The sequence below is a fragment of the Gobius niger genome (genome assembly GCF_951799975.1).
Source record: "Gobius niger genome assembly, chromosome: 23".
Lineage (NCBI taxonomy): Eukaryota > Metazoa > Chordata > Actinopteri > Gobiiformes > Gobiidae > Gobius > Gobius niger.
Genome location: NC_136874.1, coordinates 12,954,872 through 12,974,608, shown reverse-complemented (window position 1 = coordinate 12,974,608; position 19,737 = coordinate 12,954,872). Strand labels below are relative to the sequence as shown.

Here is a 19,737-nt window from a genome sequence, read left to right as displayed (position 1 = left end):
TAGATTTGATCTAGTCAGGGATTATACTTGGCCAGGGTTTATACTTGGTCTGGGTTTATAGTACTTAGTTTGGTCTTGGTCTAGTCAGGGTTTTTACTTGATCTAGTCAGGGTTTATACTTGGCCAGGGTTTATACTTGGTCTGGGTTTATACTTAGTTTAGTCTTGATCTAGTCTGGGTTTTTACTTGATCTAGTCAGGGTTGATACTTGGTTTAGATTTGATCTAGTCAGGGATTATACTTGGCCAGGGTTTATACTTGGTCTGGGTTTATAGTACTTAGTTTGGTCTTGGTCTAGTCAGGGTTTTTACTTGATCTAGTCAGGGTTTATACTTGGCCAGGGTTTATACTTGGTCTGGGTTTATACCTGGTCTGGGTTTATACTCAGTCTAGTCTTGATCTAGTCAGGGTTTTTACTCGATTTAGTCTGGGTTCATACTTGGTCAGGGTTCATACTTGGCCAGGGTTCATACTTGGTCAGGGTTCATACTTGGTCAGGGTTCATACTTGGTCAGGGTTCATACTTGGTCAGGGTTCATACTTGGTCAGGGTTCATACTTGGCCAGGGTTCATACTTGGTCAGGGTTCATACTTGGTCAGGGTTCATACTTGGTCAGGGTTCATACTTGGCCAGGGTTCATACTTGGTCAGGGTTCATACTTTGCCAGGGTTCATACTTGGCCAGGGTTCATACTTGGTCAGGGTTCATACTTGGTCAGGGTTCATACTCGATCTCGTCTTGGTTTTGACTTGATTTAGTGATGCTTCAGACTATGCTTAATCCGGATTCAACCTGTCTAGTCTGGACTAAATCCTGGTGGGGATTTTGTCGGCCAAGTACACTCCAAAGCAACACGTATCAGACTCCCCTTGAGACTGGAGTGGAGTCTGACGCTGACAGACACGTCATCCCTTACCGCTGTCAGACTGAGGGGCTGACGCTGCTGACTCGTCCAAACACTCAGAGGCTTTAAGGCTTTTCATGACATGAGACTGCTAAACAATCCGCTTTATATAATGACTGGAAAGTTCTATACTCTATGTGATTTGAAAATGTTAAAGTTTTAAGTTTCATTGTGTGTAAAATTGCATATTTGACATAATGCTATTAATTTGCGGTGAAGCAGCCTGCCAGGTCCAATCAGGAGGTGAGGGGGAGGAGCCGCATCTGGGGACACAGATACTATTTGTGAATCCCTTTCAATGAAGCTCCAAACACATGAAGGGTCTGTTGTCAGTCCCGTTTGTCTTCCTGTCCATCCCCGAGTCGCTCTGTCAGCAGCTTCTGTGACACCCGTCCCCACCGTCGCACCCCCAGACGGGCGATCCTCTCAGACAGACTGTATTCACGTGGACAGACTGACAGGGGGAGGCCTCGCTAGCGCTGACGGCTCCACTGTACAGGCCCCTGATCCCTGATCCCTCCTGGAGCTGTCACGGAGGTCGAGCGGCGGAGGAGATGTCTTGACGCGACAAAACGCAAGCACTGAGCCAGCAGCCTGTCTCCAGCCTCTCGCCTTGGAGAGTGCTAACAGTTTGTGTCATGCAGCGTTTGTAGCATTTCACTTTCTTGCACCGAAAGGCATTTCATTAGTTATGTTGTGCTTAAGATTGTGAAGGTTTATCACAGAGATTTTTCAGTATCTAATTGGTTGGAACCAAAAAAACAAGGCAATTTAATAATGGATCATAAAGTCTGATCAAACCAAAATGGATTTCAACAGTGGATGCTCCTCACTGACTCCAAGTGAAGTTGAATGTCCCACATAATAATATTAAACATAAATTGCATAATAAAATTGATTTAATTTTACAAATGTAGATGTTCAATCATACATCATACATCCATTAGAGGCTGTTAAATGTTGTAAGAAAGTCAGTTTTTTATCAGGTGTTTCAGTGAGGTCGTCCCTGTGGTCGTCTCTGTCCCTCAGAACTGCTGAAGTTCTTTGGGAAATCCCATTGAAGCTCTGATTCTAGAGAGCCGCCTCTGATTGGCTAGCTGAGGGAGAGCTTCAAATGCTGATTGGAAGGAGGGAAAAAAATACTGACAGCTCTTGCGCCTCCTGATGCCGCTGCTCTATGTCTGTGTGAGCAGCATTAGCATTAGCATTAGCTGCAGTTTCATGGTTCATGGAGGCTTTCAAAGGAGTGTACTTTGTGGGAATAGGACGACTTATGTGGACAGTAAAAGATGTTGCTCCTGCTTTGTGCTGCTATTAGCCACATATACAGCTACATCATGACACAAACACAACAGCTCAGAGGTAGCCCTAATTTTAGCCCTAAACGGTGAAGTATTACAAACCTTGTTTATGCAGTTCCATGATAATGAGCAGAAAATATCATGAGTTTCCTCTGTTTGAAAGACGATTCATTCATTTGAATCCATTTGAGCAGGTTATGTAGTACATAGAGCTAGACTGGAGTGTAAAAGCACCCACAGAGCTGACTATAATGAGCTCCCTGGACAGAGTCAGCCTGGTTAGAGCTATGGTCAAATTTCAGGGGACTGTGAGAGTACAATAGCACTTTGTTGATGCAAGTGTGCGGGGAATTCCAGTATGTCTTACGAGAAAAGAGGTGCCTGTATGCAACTTTATTCATCTTTTTGAAAATTGGAGCAAGTGCCCATATTTTCAGCAATAGAATCTGTCACAAAATAAATACAAACCTGGCCTATTAGTCACACAGACTTGCACCAAGGAGATTTTGTTTTTTGCAGGTCCAAAGTTCAATAAATCAGGCAGAGATTTGAGACTGTAAAGTTCAGAGTTTGTTGGAGCTACTAAGTGGAGAAGTTCACACACACACAAAAACGAAGCCAGAGCAAACCATGTGGGACCTGACTCGAGCGCATTTATTGAACGTTTTTAACTGTTAAAAACATGTATAAAATTGGTCCTGTTCATAAACAAGGCACGCATAGTCATGTCATTGTTCAGTGCTCATGTCATATTAATTAGCATTACCAACATCTGCATCTGCACGTTCATCTCAGTATTTGTCTATTAGTAGTATCAAGCATTCCTAATATAGAAAAACGACGTTCCAATTTTAGTCTCTTTTTAAGTTTCACAGAGGTTAAATTTCTTTTTTTGTTTTGTTTAAATTCCGAGCAGCAAGACAATATTCATGCAAAGAGGGAGTGGAGGAGGAGATGCGAGCTGATTGGGCTGGACGTCGGACAGAGGAGGGGGGGGACGGGTGCTTCAATAGTAGGTCTCCCGTTCCACCCAACCTGGCACCGCGAGGGAAGAGAAAAACAAAGAGGAAAGCAAACGTTAGGACAGCAATCTTAGAACAAATACTTTTCCCCACGTCTAAAACTGCTGGGTTTGCTTGAATGAAAAACCAACATTTCACCGTTTTCAAGGCTAGATTGGTGACAGTGACTTTGAGAAAAAGATGATAAATAACGGTATTTACTGTAGTAAATTTCTAGGCGAGGGGTACGAGGGTCAAGTATCCCAGTTACTGTCATGGGTTTTTGAGAATCCTGACTGCGTCTATATAACACTTGATTAGTCAGTGTTTCTGATCAGTTAATTCCACACCACCAGCACCTCAACGGGTTTAAGTAATTTGGGCTGAAGCGAGGGCTGCTGCTTTTGCTCTGCCCCCTCCCACTCGCCTGGGTCTGACTCTACAGCGAGCCCCGCTGTGTGCTCCATCGCTCCTACCGCCATCTTTCCAAGTTTTGTTCCTTTATTAGGCGATGTTTCTCAACTCCTATGAGGTCTAGGAAGTTGTGAGGGCTCTGACTGGACTTAACAATCCTCTTTCCTATCATGGTCAGTTCCGGAGATATCGGCATGATATCGACCGATAGCCGATATTGTAAAACACCCAGTTCTAGTTAGTTGGGTGTTGATTTGCCATTAACCCCCGTACCCCTCTGAAGCCTAGATATCTACAGCAGTAAATACCGTTAATGGCAAATCAACACCCAACTGACTAGAACTGGGTATTTTACAATATCGGCTATCGGTCGATATCATGCCGATATCTCCGGAACTGACCATGATAAGAAAGAGGATTGTTAAGAGTCCAGTCAGCTTCCTAGATCTCATAGGAGTTGAGAAACATCGTCTAATAAAGGAACAAAACCCGGACAGAGGGCGGTAGGAGCAATGGAGCACACAGTGGGGCTCGCTGTAGAGTCAGACCCAGGCAAGTGGGAGGGGGCGGAGCAAAAGCAGCAGCCCTCACTTCAGTCCGAATGACTTAAACCCGCTGATGGGCTGGTGGTGTCCTACGCGCAAATATAACAAGTAAAATGGAATTAACTGATCAGAAACACAGACTAATCAAGTGTTATATGGACGCAGTCAGGATTCTCAAAAACCCATGACAATAACTGGGAAACTCGAGTGCATGTAAACACATTCACTGTTACGTATTGTGGGAGCCAGAGTCACCAATCCATCCCTGAAGGAGCCGATTTCAAAATGTGACAAATATGCCCTTTAAAGTAAAGTCAGAAAGTGTGGGAAAAACCCCCGAGCTGGAGCAACATGCAGAGAATGAAAACGTGGCCAGTTCCTCACCTCCTGGGCTACGTCGAAGGATCAGCTTACGGATTTCATCATAGATAAAGATGAGCAGGGAGTACGGGAACGCGCAGAACCACCAGTTGGGCCTAAAAACACCAAACAAAGTGAGTGGGAAATGCAGTGGATCAACATATGGAGTGTGGAAATGTAAACGGTCCCATATCGTTCGTTTCGCAGGAGGCATATGGGACCTTTCAAGTTGGCAACGTGCATGTCCACTTACTTGAGAGGGTACATTCTGAGCGCCACGTCCATGCCCGGGCAGTAGGACAGGAAGGCAGCCAGGGCCGTCTCCTCGAACAGGCCGAAGATGAGGATTTTGTTCCTGTGAGACAATTCAGAATAAGCTTTCCCAACTCTTTATTTTCCTTTTTTGTGTGACAGCTTTTGAAAATGGTGCTTTGTGGCTTACTTCATGCCCTGCTGGAAGACAGAGTTCCTCCTGGTCTTACAGATGATGAGATCCGCCCACTGCACAATCACGATGCTGGCGAAGAAGGCGGTGTGGCAGGTGAACTCCACGATCTTTCTCTGCTCGTACGTCTGTGGAAAGGGCAAACACGGGACTGGATTAGTGGAAGGAATGGATCTGTATTAAACTATGAATGAGCAAATGGGATTATGTAGGAAACACAAAAGGGTGAAATGACTCAAAATATGTTTACATAACGAAGCATGTACTGACCCACTGCTGTCCGTAGCTGTCCTCCAGGTCATTGATGTACTTGTTGTCCCAGTTGACTCGGATGCCCAGCAGAGTGGTTGGCAGGAAGCCGTTCTCAGCCAGGATGACGAAGTATGTGAAGAAGCCCGCAAGAGCCTGGATCATACCTGGAGAAAAGAGAAAGATTAACTTAACCCTCCAGTTTCATGGCCCTAGAACTAATATCTACATCTAAGTGCAATAAGTTTGCAATATGTTTTAATGACAAAGTCCAAGGCATTAAAGCAGTAGTGTCCCTAGAGGCCATGAGCGCCACTGCAGGTGTCATAGCACATTGCGTTTTTTTTTTACTCATTAATTGTCCGTGAGAATAAAAGCTACACTAACAGAAAAGACAAAGAGACAGAGGGATATTGTACATCCAATTACACAATGGAGATATTTTTTCTCACTCAAACTTGGCTGTAAATACTGTTTAAGTGGCACTAGCCCGCAGTTAGCTTTGCCCGTTAGCCTGTTAGCTTCTTCTCCGTGATTCTATTAGTGTGTATTGGGGCCTCCAACCCGGTGGCAGCGAAGTCGCAACTGTGGTTTTCTGGCTAGAGACACCAGGGGGAGATGAAAGACCCCCCCCCAATCATCCCTTTAACACTTGTATTACCCCCAGAGAGACTACGAAAAGGATTTATTAAAGGTAAACAAGTTACTTAGCATTTCCACAAAACAAATTGGAACCCTGTGACCAGATAAACAACATTTTGCACCGGGTTACTGACAAAACTAGAACTTCGGGGGGGGGCTCTTGGTGACGTACTCAGAAGCAGGAGTACAATGGTTTCTCGATCTCTGCTTCACTTTTCATCCCACCCAACTAAGTTCGCAGCGCCCCCTGTCTGTCAAAGACATGTCTGTGTAATGAGACCAAGTCGATATAAAAAGATTAATGAATTGATTCAACACAAATCAGACAAAATGCAAATGTTTGAACTTTGTAGTTTTCATCACCTAGTTCTGGACGCCTAATTTCAAATTTGTGTCAAGCTTCTGTACAAATATTTGAGTGTGACATTAAGACAGGAGCCGAAACACTGCCGTGTAATTATAGCTGGTCATAAAGCTAATAGATGCATGGGGTTTATGGGCTCCAAGTGGCAGCAGAAGGCAGGCGTTCGGGATTAATAATGGATTCCGTAAATTGGCCTGTGGTCGTTTTTTGAGGCGCACAATGAATAAATGAGTCGAGATGAATTTATCTGGCCAAACAACCGCTTGTCTTTTTATGATTAGCTAAACAGAAATCAACAAGTCTTGTAAATCTTTTAGAATATGGATTCAAGTTAATTGAGCGTTTGGTGAATGCGAAGAAATGCAGGTCATAAATCTTTGACGGAAATACAACCGCGGCACAGACGAAAAGGAGAGCGGCCGTGCGCAGAGCTGCAGCTTCAGCCCGGTATCACAAGTGCTATTTCTGGGGCATGCCGTTCTATTTTCTTTTTTATCGCTGAATGTCAAGATAAGCTGTAAGGGCACTGCTCTTAATCTCCGATCTCTCAGTGTCAGCTTGGGCTCAGAGTTTGACACCGCCGCTCGTATCGGATCGGGGACGAGAATGGGCCTGAAAGCGAGAGCATGTACCGATCTGTCCGTAAGCGATGCTGATGAGCCTCTCGTTCACCAGTTTGTCTGTTTTGGGGTTTCGGGGCTGTCTCTTCATGATGTCACTCTCAGCGGCCTCGTAAGCCAGAGAGATGGCGGGGACCTGGACAAAGACAGGGAAGGAATCAGAACATTGACAAGTGTCCAGAGGGATCAAAGGAAAGGGGTGTGGAGTGTAAAATACTATTGATGTTAGTGCCATTTGTGGAGTTTTGTGCAGAAAATACAAGATCATAGCATGTCGATTTGTTATTATTCATGTTTTTGTAGTTAAAAATGTACGACCTGAATCAAACTGTGAAAGTCGTAGGTAGTTGGGTCTCGTCTCTAGCACTCACAGACCCTCCCACTCGTTGATTAATCCATCCATCCATCCATCCATCCATCCAGGTATTCCTCCATCTATCCATCATCCATCAATCCATCAATTCATCCCACCATCGATCGATCTATCCACCCATCCATCCATCCGTCCACCTACAATTTCATCCCTCTATCTATATATAGGGGGGGATGAATTGCCCCAATGTCCCATAGTCCCATGGATTATGCCCCAAAAACTACCCTAAATCACTAGACTACAAAATCCTCCAAAAATCTTCCCATTTTAGCATGACATGCTTTCCTGTCATGCTATTCCAAGCACATATCATTACATTATTCATGTTTACAGCTTACAGTGTGTGTATGCTGTGTCCAAGTTTGCCGCAGTTGGGCTGCCTTAGCTTTGCCAACCATGTTAAGTAAAGCGTGATCTGGGCACATGCAGGGACACTTTAAACAGCAGTGGACAGAAGTTATCGTGCCCTGTACTGATGACCTTTGTCAGGCTCTTTATCTTCGGGGACTTTATCTTTTCTGAGGACAGTTTTTCCCCACCAACTGAATATGGTAGTGGTATGAACGCAGAAAGTAGTTGATGAACGAATGTGCAGACGCCGCTGGTCATAAAAAAATCTGATGAGAGGATGAGGAGAGCGGTCGCTTTTAGAAAAAGCCATCATCACAGTGAGAACATTTCTGCCTATTAGACTTAGTACTACTTGCAACCATCCCAAATTCTTATACTTATTTTCAAATTTTCAATACCGATACAGACTGACCTGAATTCATTTGTTGAAATACTAATATTTTAAAAAATATATATAAAACTAGACTAGAACTATCACATTTACACTAAAAAGCATTTTGGACCAAAAGACTAAGACTGAAACTGTGACACAGATTAGAACCGCTCCCTACAGTATTACGCACAGTACTAAGTCCTCAAAGTCAAATGTCCAGGGTGTGTTCTACAAACAATTGAAAAGTTAGTGCTTGGTAAACTTTAGCATTAGCATGTTCACTGACAAGAGGAGTCCTTGATTTCTACATCTTTAGCTCAGTATTACCATGTCAGTTCCCAGGTCGATGCAGAGGATGGTGACGGTTCCCAGGGGCAGGGGGATGCTGGCGCAGATGAACAGCAGGAAGGGCGTGATCTCTGGGATGTTGCTGGTCAGCGTGTAGGCGATGGACTTCTTGAGGTTGTCAAAGATCAGGCGTCCCTCTTCCACTCCGGTCACGATGGAGGCGAAGTTGTCGTCCAGCAGGATCATGTCGGCGGCCTGTTTGGACACGTCTGAGCCGGCGATGCCCATGGCGACGCCGATGTCTGCTTTCTTCAGGGCCGGGGAGTCGTTCACGCCGTCGCCGGTCACAGCCACGATGGCGCCCTGAGAAGAAAAGAAAGTTTGGAATGATAAATGAAATGTTGGCTGTGGTTAAAGTAGCTTACGATCCTAAAGCTGGGGACAACTGGAATGAGTTTTAGGCGGATTGGTGCGGCCCAAGTGGAGCTTCTCGCAAGCGACTACTTGAGGTTGCCCTCCTCATGAGTGTATCTGTTGAGTTCCAGCCTCCAAACCCTCAAATGGCTTGAGAAGCAACTTTGACACGTCCAAGCCTCTCCAGTTGTGCCTCTGCCACCAAGACGTTTATAATTTCCGTTCTAACAGCGCATGCAAGGACAGCTGACTGACGACAATTTTCCGACTCTGACTCTGTTGGTGGTTTCACACAAACTGCAGATATCCTTTGCTGATCTTAGACACTAATCAGAATCGCGTCGACCAATGAGGCGAGCTTTCCACTGGCCTGTCTGGTCCAATCAGGAGGAGACTTGATTGTTTACTTTCTGATCACTTTAAGAGTGATCAGAAACACCAAATACCAAAATACCAAACTCTAAAGCATAAAAGTGAGAGCTAGGCTTTGTTCAAAAGTACTCTGTCTTAAAATATCCAACAATCCAACAACATGAAATACAACTTACTTTGGGTAGAAAATGAATTAGAAAAAATGAATTAGAAAAAATGCAAATAAACGTACAGACGATAAATATTGAGACTTTATTGCTTATCTGTAGCTTATAGAAGGAAAAGTTGATATAGTTATTATCGCGACAGCCCTAAGAGCAGCATTCTCATTGGCTATGTGTTTGCTTTAGTGTGTGACATTAAACTAGTCCATACATTTGGCTTGATTTTAAAATGGTGCCTAATCCAAAAACTTACATTGCCTCATTAAGTTCTAGAAAGAAGCCCATATCAGATAACAAGTATGTCTCAATGTTCAACAACCCAATTTCTAAGCGACAAGCCCGTAGAGGAAAAAAGCAAAAAACAAACAAAAAAGCTGTGTTTTCCATTTTTCAGAAGTGGTGACAAAGCTTCGTGACAAGCTTCAGTGGAGCACTTCTTCCCCATAATTATCACATCACAACATCTGCAGCGATATCAAATGGGACCCCAAGGCGACAGGACACAGAGACATCACTTCAATAACTGCAGCCTTTGTGTTTTGTCAATTTCATCTCGATGCTGTATATCGGGTCATCTTACAAGCTCACAAATGGGCAAATTAACATAGCTTTTAAAAGATCATGTTGTGTTGGTCCATACGACTGGTGACTCACGGCTAAATCTTGGCTCAGCTTGCAGCGTTTGCATGTAAAAATACTATGGGTGACCCGTCTTCTGCAGCTTCACAGATGCTACGCCTCAATCCTCTGTCACCTCGTCATCGCACCAAGTCATTACTCAAACATTAGCATCAAGGTGTAAAAATGTAGGACAGAATGTCACTCGCACCAGCCATTTAAACTGACTACTTACACTACAACTGCTACAAAGCGTTTGCAAAAGGGACAGTGTGGGGGATAACTGAGCAAAAAGCAAGTGCAGGCGAGTTTGGAGTCTCTCATAAACGCTAAAAGGCCACAATTTAGCTCATGGGACCTAATGATTATATTAGATCCCATGCAGGTCCCAAAAAAAGGCAATTTTGCCCTGTTTTTGACAAAACTCCGACATGAGGAGAGTTTTGTAGCGATGGTGCCGTTTATGAGACATGTGACGTTAGTGTCACAGTCAGGCTTAGCGTATTTATATTATGAGAAGTAGTTACTGGAGCTTCTAGCCTCTCAGTGACATAACATTACCCAAATGGAACCATTTCGCCGTAGTTTTACTCACCATTGTAGGCTCTGGGGGAGCAGCTTCTTAAATCTTATGGCAGTGCCAGGTCTGCTCCAATAAGTCCTTGTTTACGAAGCATTCATCACAAATAAGAGCATTTTGGTACAAAGGATGGTCACCACAGACAAACTCTGACTTCTCTCACCTTGTGCCATCACTTGGAAACTTGAAAATGAGGATTCTCCTTGACATCCAAAGAAATGTTTTCTTTGTGGAGACATTTTAGTAATCCAGAAATTAAATTTAGCTGGTAATCGTTTAACGCAATAATCCCGGCCCAAGTAATAAATCTGATGTATGTCAGGCCCTAAGAAGGCTACTATCCCAAGGTCTCCATACCTGTCGCTGGCAGCCCTCCACGATGATGAGCTTCTGCTGCGGAGAGGTCCTGGCAAAGACGATCTCTGTGTGGTACCTCAAAATGTCGTCCAGTTGCTCAGGGGACAAGTCCTTCAGGTCTCCACCGTGTACCACACACGCTTTGGCATCTCTGCGGACGAGGCAGCAGAAGATGTGTCATACTTTGTTCCTTAAAATGAAGTCACTGAATACCAAAAAGTGGGGGCACACCTTGGATTGACTTCATTGATTGGGATGTTGAGGCGAGCCGCGATGTCCTCCACAGTCTCGTTGCCTTCAGAGATGATGCCCACACCTTTGGCAATGGCCTTTGCTGTGATCGGGTGATCTCCTGTAACCATGATGACCTACAAAAGACATGGCCTTGTTCAAATCAGAGCAATTACTCAGTCACATAACAGCCGATGAGTGCATATGATTCATGTTTCACCCCCTCCTTGGAAATAAACACAGGAAGCGACATAAGAAGCAGTAAACATTGCACAACTGTTGCCGTGCAACTGTACTGTACATAAGGTCCCCGAGCGGGTCCCAGTTCTATCCCCACAGGGTTCCACAGGGTTCTATCCTCAGTCCTCTGTTGTTTAATTTGTGCTTGCTACCCCTCGGCTATGGAAAGGCACAACATTGCGAAAACTCAATGTATCTCTTTCACCTGATGACATATATTCCACAGAAAAAAAAAGAAATTTAATCACTGGAAATGACCTTGATGCCAGCGCTCCTGCACTTGCCCACGGCATCGGGCACAGCAGCTCGAGGAGGGTCGATCATGGACATCAGGCCGATGAAGCACAGGTTCTCCGTGGGGAAGTTCACCTCTTCTGTGTCGAAGGCGAAGTCTTCGGGGAACTGGTCGTCCGGCAGGTGGTAATGGCAGAAACCTGGGCAGAAGTGAAGGAACATTCAGCGAGGGAGGGGGGGGACAATGATTCCCCGAAGCGGAACAGGGATCAAACTGTGGAAAGTTTCAGTCACAAGCGTTCAGTCCGTTTGGAGCCTCTTACCCAGCACTCGCTCTCCCAGCCCGCCCAGCTCCAGGTATGCGTTCTGGAAGGCGTCCTTCATCTCGTCGTCCAGCGGCTGCTCTTTGCCCTGGAGCATGATGGAGGAGCAGCGGTCCAGGATCCTCTCAGGAGCTCCCTTCATCACCAGGAGGTGCTTGGACTCTCCTTCGGCCGTGGAATTGTTATGGATAGAAAGCTAGGGGCAAGAAGAAAAGGAAATATTACAGCTGCTCGCCAAGTTGATGAAAAGGCTGATGTCTTTATTGTCAGAACAAAGTATTATTAAGTTGCTAATTCATTTTTCATAAGAAGTGCACAAGATTTATGCATGCCTAAGTTTGGACATTTGTGGTTGATCTGCTTAAAGCAAATATAAGTGTCCAATGGGAATTTGCAGAGGCGTGGCTTATAGCTCATCTTAGTTGATAATCGAAATGAGGCGAAAAACACCACTTGTTGTTAACTTGAGCATGATGTGGCGTGAAGCTAACGTTAGCATATGTGGCGTCCTAACATTAGCTATGTGGTGCGAAGCTAACGTTAGCATATGTGGCGTCCTAACATTAGCTATGTGGTGCGAAGCTAACGTTAGCATATGTGGCGTCCTAACATTAGCCATGTGGTGCGAAGCTAACATTAGCATATGTGGCATCCTAACATTAGCCATGTGGTGCGAAGCTAACTTTAGCATATGTGGCGTCCTAACATTAGCTATGTGGTGCGAAGCTAACGTTAGCATATGTGGCATCCTAACATTAGCCATGTGGTGCGAAGCTAACTTTAGCATATGTGGCGTCCTAACATTAGCCATGTGGTGCGAAGCTAACGTTAGCATATGTGGCGTCCTAACATTAGCCATGTGGTGCGAAGCTAACGTTAGCATATGTGGCATCCTAACATTAGCCATGTGGTGCGAAGCTAACGTTAGCATATGTGGCGTCCTAACATTAGCTATGTGGTGTGAAGCTAACGTTAGCATATTTGGCTTGAAGCTTGAGTGTTTTTAGGCATTTACACGTGCTCTTCTCCATGTCTCTGTATCTTTATTTAGTAGAAAGATATATTCAGAATTCAGCATTTGTTAAAGTACTGGTGGAGAAATGGGACAAAGTTTTTTCCACACTTTGTTTTCCCTCGGGCTACTTACGAAACCAATTCCCTATGAAAGCTTGTACATACCTGGTATTTGTTGGTGGAGTTGAACGGGATCTCAGCTATTTTAGAGTTCTTGTCCCTCATCTCCTGCACCGACCCACAGCACAGTTCTATGCACTTGAGCAGGGCCGACTCGGAAGCATCGCCGGCAACGTCTCTCTGAAAGAACAAGAACGAGCTTTAGAAATGTGCCGCATGTTTGAAAGTCATCATTTTGATAAGCCTTAATGCGTATTCAAGGGAGGGATTAGGATCGCAAACAATGACAGTTCTACAGCAAGATCCAATCAGGACTAAAGTGGGTCTCAAAGGGAACTGGACTAAATGATGTCTAAACTGAGTCTAAAACACTTTCTAAAATATACCCCTGATGTAACAATCCAGAAAGACAACACGGATCAACAAGAGAGTGAGTGAGTGTCAATAATGGCGCACAACCAGCCAAACGTTTACAGGTGATTAACCGACACAGCAACAAGAGCTGAGACACTTTTCCAGGTAATTAATGCTGAGGGGAAACTAGCGCTCAGCATCCAGGAGCCGAGGGAGCCAGGGGACTGCGAGACTCCTGGGTAAGCAGGTGTTTTTCAGCGTTAGGACGGTGTCACAAATATGGTGGGTAACAGTTGGAGCTTCTGATACATTACAGGTGTCGATACCAGTACTTTAACAACATGGATACCTGGAGGATACTTTCTGCGATACCTATACTGGAATATTTGTCATCTAGAACCAGAAAACGGAACCAAAATGTGTGCAAGACAGGCGAATTTACAATATCAGGTTCTTCTCCAATGTCAAGAAATGTGTGTTGTTGTTATTTATGTTATGGGGAAAAAATAGGAAAAATGGGGAATAAACAGTGGGGAAATGGGGAAAATATTAGTAATTACAAATAAGGGAAAAATTTGGAAAAAAAATAAAAAAATGGGGCAAAAATTAGAAACAAATTGCAAAAAATAAAAAAATAAAATAAATGAACATTTGGGCAAAACAAGTGAAGTAATAGATATTTTATATATATATATATTAAAAAATTAAAAAATGAGGGAACAAATATTTATTTGAGCTGAAAGTCTTTTTGAAATTGTGTTTATATTAGTGTTGCTGGAATACTACAATTTCAAACTATATTGATTGAAAGAAATCCCCTTTTAAATATCATTGCAATACAATAGTAAACTTGTCTCTTTTTCCATGTCCACAAAACAATATACAACGTTATATGATTTGACCATTTTCTTCAAACCATTGTAATAAAAGTCTCTTGAATTAAATGTTTTCCTGCATTTTCACCTGCAATGTTCATATTCAAATGCTAATACTGCACTAGGCGATATCACCTACAATATAAACTATTTACAGACTGGATTTGGCCAATGACCATCATCTTAAAACACTGTCAGTCTTCATGAAAGCACTGTTGTCTCTTGTAGGTGCTTAACAGTGCATTCTATCAAACCCAAATGACCCAACCCTGCCCCAAGTTCACACCTTTAAAATGGGAAGGTTGCTCTGCTCGGCCAGGAAGACGGCGCGGTTGCAGAGGCCGGCGACGCGGGACAGGGCGCCCCAGGTGGCGGAGCTGCGGTCGAAGGAGGTGCCGCTCTGGTTCTCGGTGGTGTCGGCCTCGTGGATCTGGTTGTCGAACCACATGTGGGCCACCGTCATGCGGTTCTGCGTCAGGGTGCCCGTCTTGTCGGAGCAGATGGTGGAGGTGGAGCCCAGGGTCTCCACGGCCTCCAGGTTCTTCACCAGGCAGTTCTTCTTGGCCATGCGCTTAGCCGTCAGCGTCAGACACACCTGGGCACAGAAAGGCCACGTCAAGCAGCTACAGGTGGATCGTGTGGCACAAAATTTTGTTCAGTATGTTCATAAACAGAATGTAAATGCAGGTTTCATGATCACTTAACGCTATATAATAACATTTAAAGCCTTAATTTTGTTCAAGAGGTGACCACTTTACTGCGGTGACCCCAAACAGCCCCCAGCAGAGACAGGAGGTCAAAGCAACGTGACTCACAGTGACAGTAGCCAGCAGTCCCTCAGGCACGTTGGCCACAATGATACCGATGAGGAAAATAACAGCCTCCAGCCAGGAGTAGCCCAGGGCGAGGGACAGGACGAAGAAGGACACGCCCAGGAAGACGGCCACACCGGTGATGATGTGGATGAAGTGCTCGATCTCGATGGAGATCGGAGTGCGTCCAACTTCAAGTCCAGAGGCCAGCGTGGCGATGCGACCCATGACCGTCCTGTCGCCAGTGCTGATGACGATACCGCGGGCAGTACCTGGGCCACAAACACAATGAGAAATGGAACAAGCTTTCACTTTGATGAACAGGATGACACCAAACTACGTGAATGAAGCGCAAATATGATTCCAGGTTGTGTGGGTGACCGTCTACAGTGATCAAAATATGCCCTGGGGACCTTAGGGGTAATTTTAAAGCATGATTACAGGCAACTGCAACTAAAAGGCAAGATATTTTTGCCATACCTTCCACACAGTTGGTGGAGAAGAAAGCGATGTTCCTCGTCTCCAGGGGGTTTTCGTTGGAGAAGTCAGGTGTACGGGTCTGCGGCTCGGATTCACCAGTCAGAGAGGAGTTGTCCACCTGGAATCGGACAACACACGGGTGAATGGATGATCGGAGAATAACGCTGAAGGACTTCTCAAAAAATGGCCCATTCACAAGATGAGCTTGGGCGACTTTACATGACTGGATGTAAAACAAGAAAAATCCCTCTTAAGTCCATGTTCAAAGATGTTTTTGTTTCTTCTTTTATATACATTTAATTTATTCATTCATTCGTGTTTGTGCTGTCTGGGTTTTTCGTTTTTCAAATTCCGTCTAAGTAACACAGTGGTCCTTCCCCCTGGCTAGGAGTTCAGAGGCAGATTTGGCCCAAATCAGAGCGCTAGCCCATATAGGCAGGTGATACACTTTAAATAGGAACTCAAATGGGAACACTTTGATTAGCCCTGAACCCTTTTCGGTACAAGCTACGACCAGAGTCTGCACGGAAGGTTTGGACATCCATGCCCCACTTTCCACAGTGCAAGCCGTTTCAAAGAGTTCAAAATCAAAGCGAGAAGAAAAAGTGTCTTTTCCATGACATAAAGCAGGGGTTCCCAAACTGTTCAGGCCACGACAAGGGTTTAACGATACCAGAAAAAAAGTTTGCGCACTACTGCTGTCAAAAAAATAAAAGCAGGTACAGACAGAAATATGTTTTGAGGCCGGATTTTGATGCCTGTTGGTCCAGGGACAGCATTTAAGGAAGGGACTTGGTTGTTTCAGCTCAAATAAACTTGAAGGCATCCAACCAAATATTAGATTGTGTGACCTTTTTCTTCTAACTTGAATAATGAATGTACATAAATAACTCTGGCCCTAGTGCACACCCCTGGGGGACTCCAGATTCAGCAATTCAGTTTGTAAATATTACTTAAATAGCAGAAATCCAAGAGGTTTATCTGGTCAGAGGGTCAGGTCCTAAGTGATATTATTTGATCAAATTATATGCTTAAAAATTATCAAAAATGACTGAGAAAGGACTATATGTGCATAAAACACTCAAATTTCAGATTATTTATTTGAAATAAATACTTATTAGCAATTACTTTCTAGTTTTGATACGGTTGTGGGGCCACAGTTTTGGGGAGGCACTGTCCGACTACAGCATGTGCAGAGAGGGCTTGAAAAGGAAAAAGGTTGGGAACCACCGGTCTAAAGGACATTGTAGAACTCCTCAAAGAGCCTGTATCATGTCTTGCATAGCCGGCAGCTTTTTTGGACCACATCAACTGTCAGTGGGGCAAATGTGCGGAGGGCCGGAGTGTCACCTTGCAACCGTGCGCCGAGATGATCCTGAGGTCAGCGGGAATCCTGTCTCCGCCTTTCACCTCCACCAGATCCCCGACCACCACCTCCTCGGCGTTGATGCACTTCTTCTCTCCGTCGCGCACCACCAGGGCTTGCTGCGGGAACGCGGAAACAACAGCTTGATTTTAATATACTCGTGTTTAGCAATAGAAAACATCGAAATCACCGAGCGTCGGATTACCCAACAATCTGCTGTCAGGGGGATTACGATTAACATTCAAATTAAAAGCTTACAGCGGTTTAAACGGATGACCACCTCACCTGCGGGACGAGGTTCTTGAAGGAGTCCATGATCTTTGAGCTCTTGGCCTCTTGGTAGTAGGAGAAGCACCCGGTGATGATGACCACGGCGGACAGCACGACGCCCAAGTACAACTGGGGAACAGCAAAGGCAACGGCTCCATCACATCACTCATCTACGCCAGCCTCGGTTCTCTCTCTCCAAAGTGTGACTTACGTTGTCGTTGGCAGGCTCATCCTCCATTGCAGCCTGGATCCCGTAGGCCAGGAAACAGAGGATGGCCCCAGTCCACAGGAGCATGGAGAACCCGCCGAACATCTGGAACGCACCACATGGGTCAGGAGGAGGCCAAGCACACACAATATAGCGCTAAATTTGAAGGTCGATTGATGAGGCAGGAAAATATCTCGATAACTCTAAATCATAAAAAAGGGTTTCTCCCATTCTCCCATGAATACAATCTTTGTTTTCCTCGCCCGTACCTGTTTGCAGAACTTGACCCACTCCGGCGTGGTGGGAGGAGGAGTGAGGGCGTTGGGGCCGTCCCGGGCCAAGTTCTCGGCCGCCTTTGCTCCGGTCAAACCCTGCGCAAAAACAGAAAGATCGTGAGACTACAATGTAGACTTGTAATTGATCTAAATGTAAGATTTCTCAGCAGCCATTGGAATTCTTTTGAGTTGAAACAATAGTTTGAATCCAATTTCATCCTTTTAAATGGCATCGAAGGCTTTCAATTTTGCACAAGCCAAAGGTGTGCACCGTAGTATATAGAAATAGCTATGATTTCTACGACAAACACTCCGTGCAGCCTTCCGGGCACGTACGAAAGTCCTAGGGGGATTACAAGTGGTGCGAGTCGCTTAGCAACGTCATCGACACCAAACAGGTCCGAGGCTGGGAGCAGCAGGTCGGAGCAACAGCCCATATGTGGAGCAACGGGCTGCGAACGGGCCAGGTGAGTGTGAGTAAAGATAAGACGAATAAGCTCAAGCAGAAACGAGGGCACAGGCAGCACAATCAATTATTCACACAAACACCGCACACATACGCGCGGCGCTTCAGGATTCAGCCCAGCGGCGCTCATTAACCATTCCCCTTCATCTCGCTGCATGACCAGGAGCGCATTAGCATAAGGCTAACTCGCCACGTGTGGCCCCGTGGGTGGGGGTGGCGTGTTGTTCAACTAGAACTGCCTTGACAGATTATATTGGGACCTTTATCGATTTCAGCTGAGAGAGACTATATGATTGAAGACTAAATCTGCCATCTGGTTGGCAACTGGTAAACAACAGAGAGTTACGCGGCACGGGCATGGATCACAATGCCTCAGACATCATTTTCAAAACGCCATAATCAAATTTAAGGACGCACTGCAAACAAAACCGTTTTTTGGGGGGGGGATTTTCTGGTTTTGGGACAATTTGTTCTCTAAACATGAAGTCCCAAGACTGGAAGATGTGAAGTTCTTCTAAAGCTAAACAAGTTCCTTTAAAGCAGGGAAATATGGAGACTGGTCTTGGGCCCCAGGGAAACTTTGAAAAGCCGCTTTAGATGTAGCATTCTCTAAAACAACGACTTGTAAGATGGTGTCTACTATTCCTGCAAAAAAGCATACATCGCTTCAATAGAAAGTGACAATAGAATCTCCTCTGCCTCTTCGCTCTGTCATCGCTCATTGTTTGGAAACCTTTCCGAGAGAGAGTCTCCGTCGGCTCATCACTTTCTGTCAAATTTACGCTGTTCAAAACAGAACTTTGGAATAATGACACCGGGTGATTCATCTGTCGTCCTCTGAAGTGCCGTTTTAACAGCATTTCATCAGGCTGGTTGAAACAGAAGGTTGTTCGCGGTAATGAGTGCAGCCATCCAATGTTCAAGTTCAAAGTCTCCACAGACTGATGAGTGAAGACCAATCTCTTTAAAGTACGGCAAAAATGTTATGTTGAGAGCCAAAACAGGGGTCGGTTAAGTGATGGATATTTGGAACCGAAGAGCGAAGTGACCGATCACTCTAGGTGTCCAAATGTACTCCAAAAGTTGGTCCTCTTGGGAAAAGGATAAGAAAGCAGCAAACCCAGGCAAGTCTTCATCAGGGCTTAGTGTATGAACTTCACGAGGTGGTGCTTGGAAGACCAAATACTTCATGAAATGGTACTTACAAGGTCAAATACATCATGAGAGGGTACTTGGATGGTCAAATATCTCATGAAGTGATACATAAAGAACCACTGAATTGCTCTATGGCCAGTGCTTGATAGTTCCATAGAAATCCTAGATATGCCTTCAGCTATCTGAACCTGTTCCTACCAATGCACACATTTGTTAACCACAGAAGGCCTCTTGGGAATGTTCCCATGTTCCGTGAACCCAACCAGAAAAGCGGAACAGCGTGCCCACATGGACTTACGTTTGTGAGGTCGGTGCCGTATTTGCGATTCAGCTCATCCAGGGTCAGCTTGTGGTCATCCTGAGGAAAGAAAGGGATAATACATGGCGTCACTGACATTTCCTTCTGACCTTTTGCTTTAAAAAGATCCCATAATGTGGAAGAAAAGAGTGGGAGGATGGATATCTTTTTCATTAAGGATGACACCCATCCTTTATGAAGGTCGCCTTGGATTATGTGATGTCTCTTGGTGATTTGTGTATTTTGATTTGGCTTGTACTAATTAGCATTGTCAATATCT

The 19,737-nt window shown here is 44.8% G+C and overlaps 1 protein-coding gene across 2 annotated transcripts in view; it reads right to left on the bottom strand.

Annotated features, from left to right (window-relative positions):
* Positions 1–3,089: 3,089 nt before the first annotated feature.
* Positions 3,090–19,737, bottom strand: part of LOC306981810 (sodium/potassium-transporting ATPase subunit alpha-1) — a 71,914-nt gene continuing 55,266 nt past the window's right edge. The window contains exons 3-22 of one of the 2 annotated variants that reach the window (XM_079581518.1): positions 19,458–19,517; positions 17,533–17,634; positions 17,267–17,368; positions 17,071–17,184; positions 16,770–16,904; positions 15,420–15,537; positions 14,943–15,211; positions 14,414–14,722; positions 12,944–13,078; positions 11,765–11,960; positions 11,466–11,641; positions 10,968–11,104; positions 10,737–10,887; positions 8,271–8,594; positions 6,859–6,982; positions 5,242–5,387; positions 4,969–5,099; positions 4,780–4,881; positions 4,551–4,642; positions 3,090–3,241 (exon numbers count right to left, since the gene is read on the bottom strand). In XM_079581518.1, coding sequence (XP_079437644.1) covers positions 3,213–3,241; positions 4,551–4,642; positions 4,780–4,881; positions 4,969–5,099; positions 5,242–5,387; positions 6,859–6,982; positions 8,271–8,594; positions 10,737–10,887; positions 10,968–11,104; positions 11,466–11,641; positions 11,765–11,960; positions 12,944–13,078; positions 14,414–14,722; positions 14,943–15,211; positions 15,420–15,537; positions 16,770–16,904; positions 17,071–17,184; positions 17,267–17,368; positions 17,533–17,634; positions 19,458–19,517 — 2,952 coding nt within the window. In that variant the 3' untranslated portion in view covers positions 3,090–3,212. The remainder of the gene's footprint in view (positions 3,242–4,550; positions 4,643–4,779; positions 4,882–4,968; positions 5,100–5,241; positions 5,388–6,858; positions 6,983–8,270; positions 8,595–10,736; positions 10,888–10,967; positions 11,105–11,465; positions 11,642–11,764; positions 11,961–12,943; positions 13,079–14,413; positions 14,723–14,942; positions 15,212–15,419; positions 15,538–16,769; positions 16,905–17,070; positions 17,185–17,266; positions 17,369–17,532; positions 17,635–19,457; positions 19,518–19,737) is intronic. The other variant, XM_079581519.1, reaches the window with a different exon arrangement.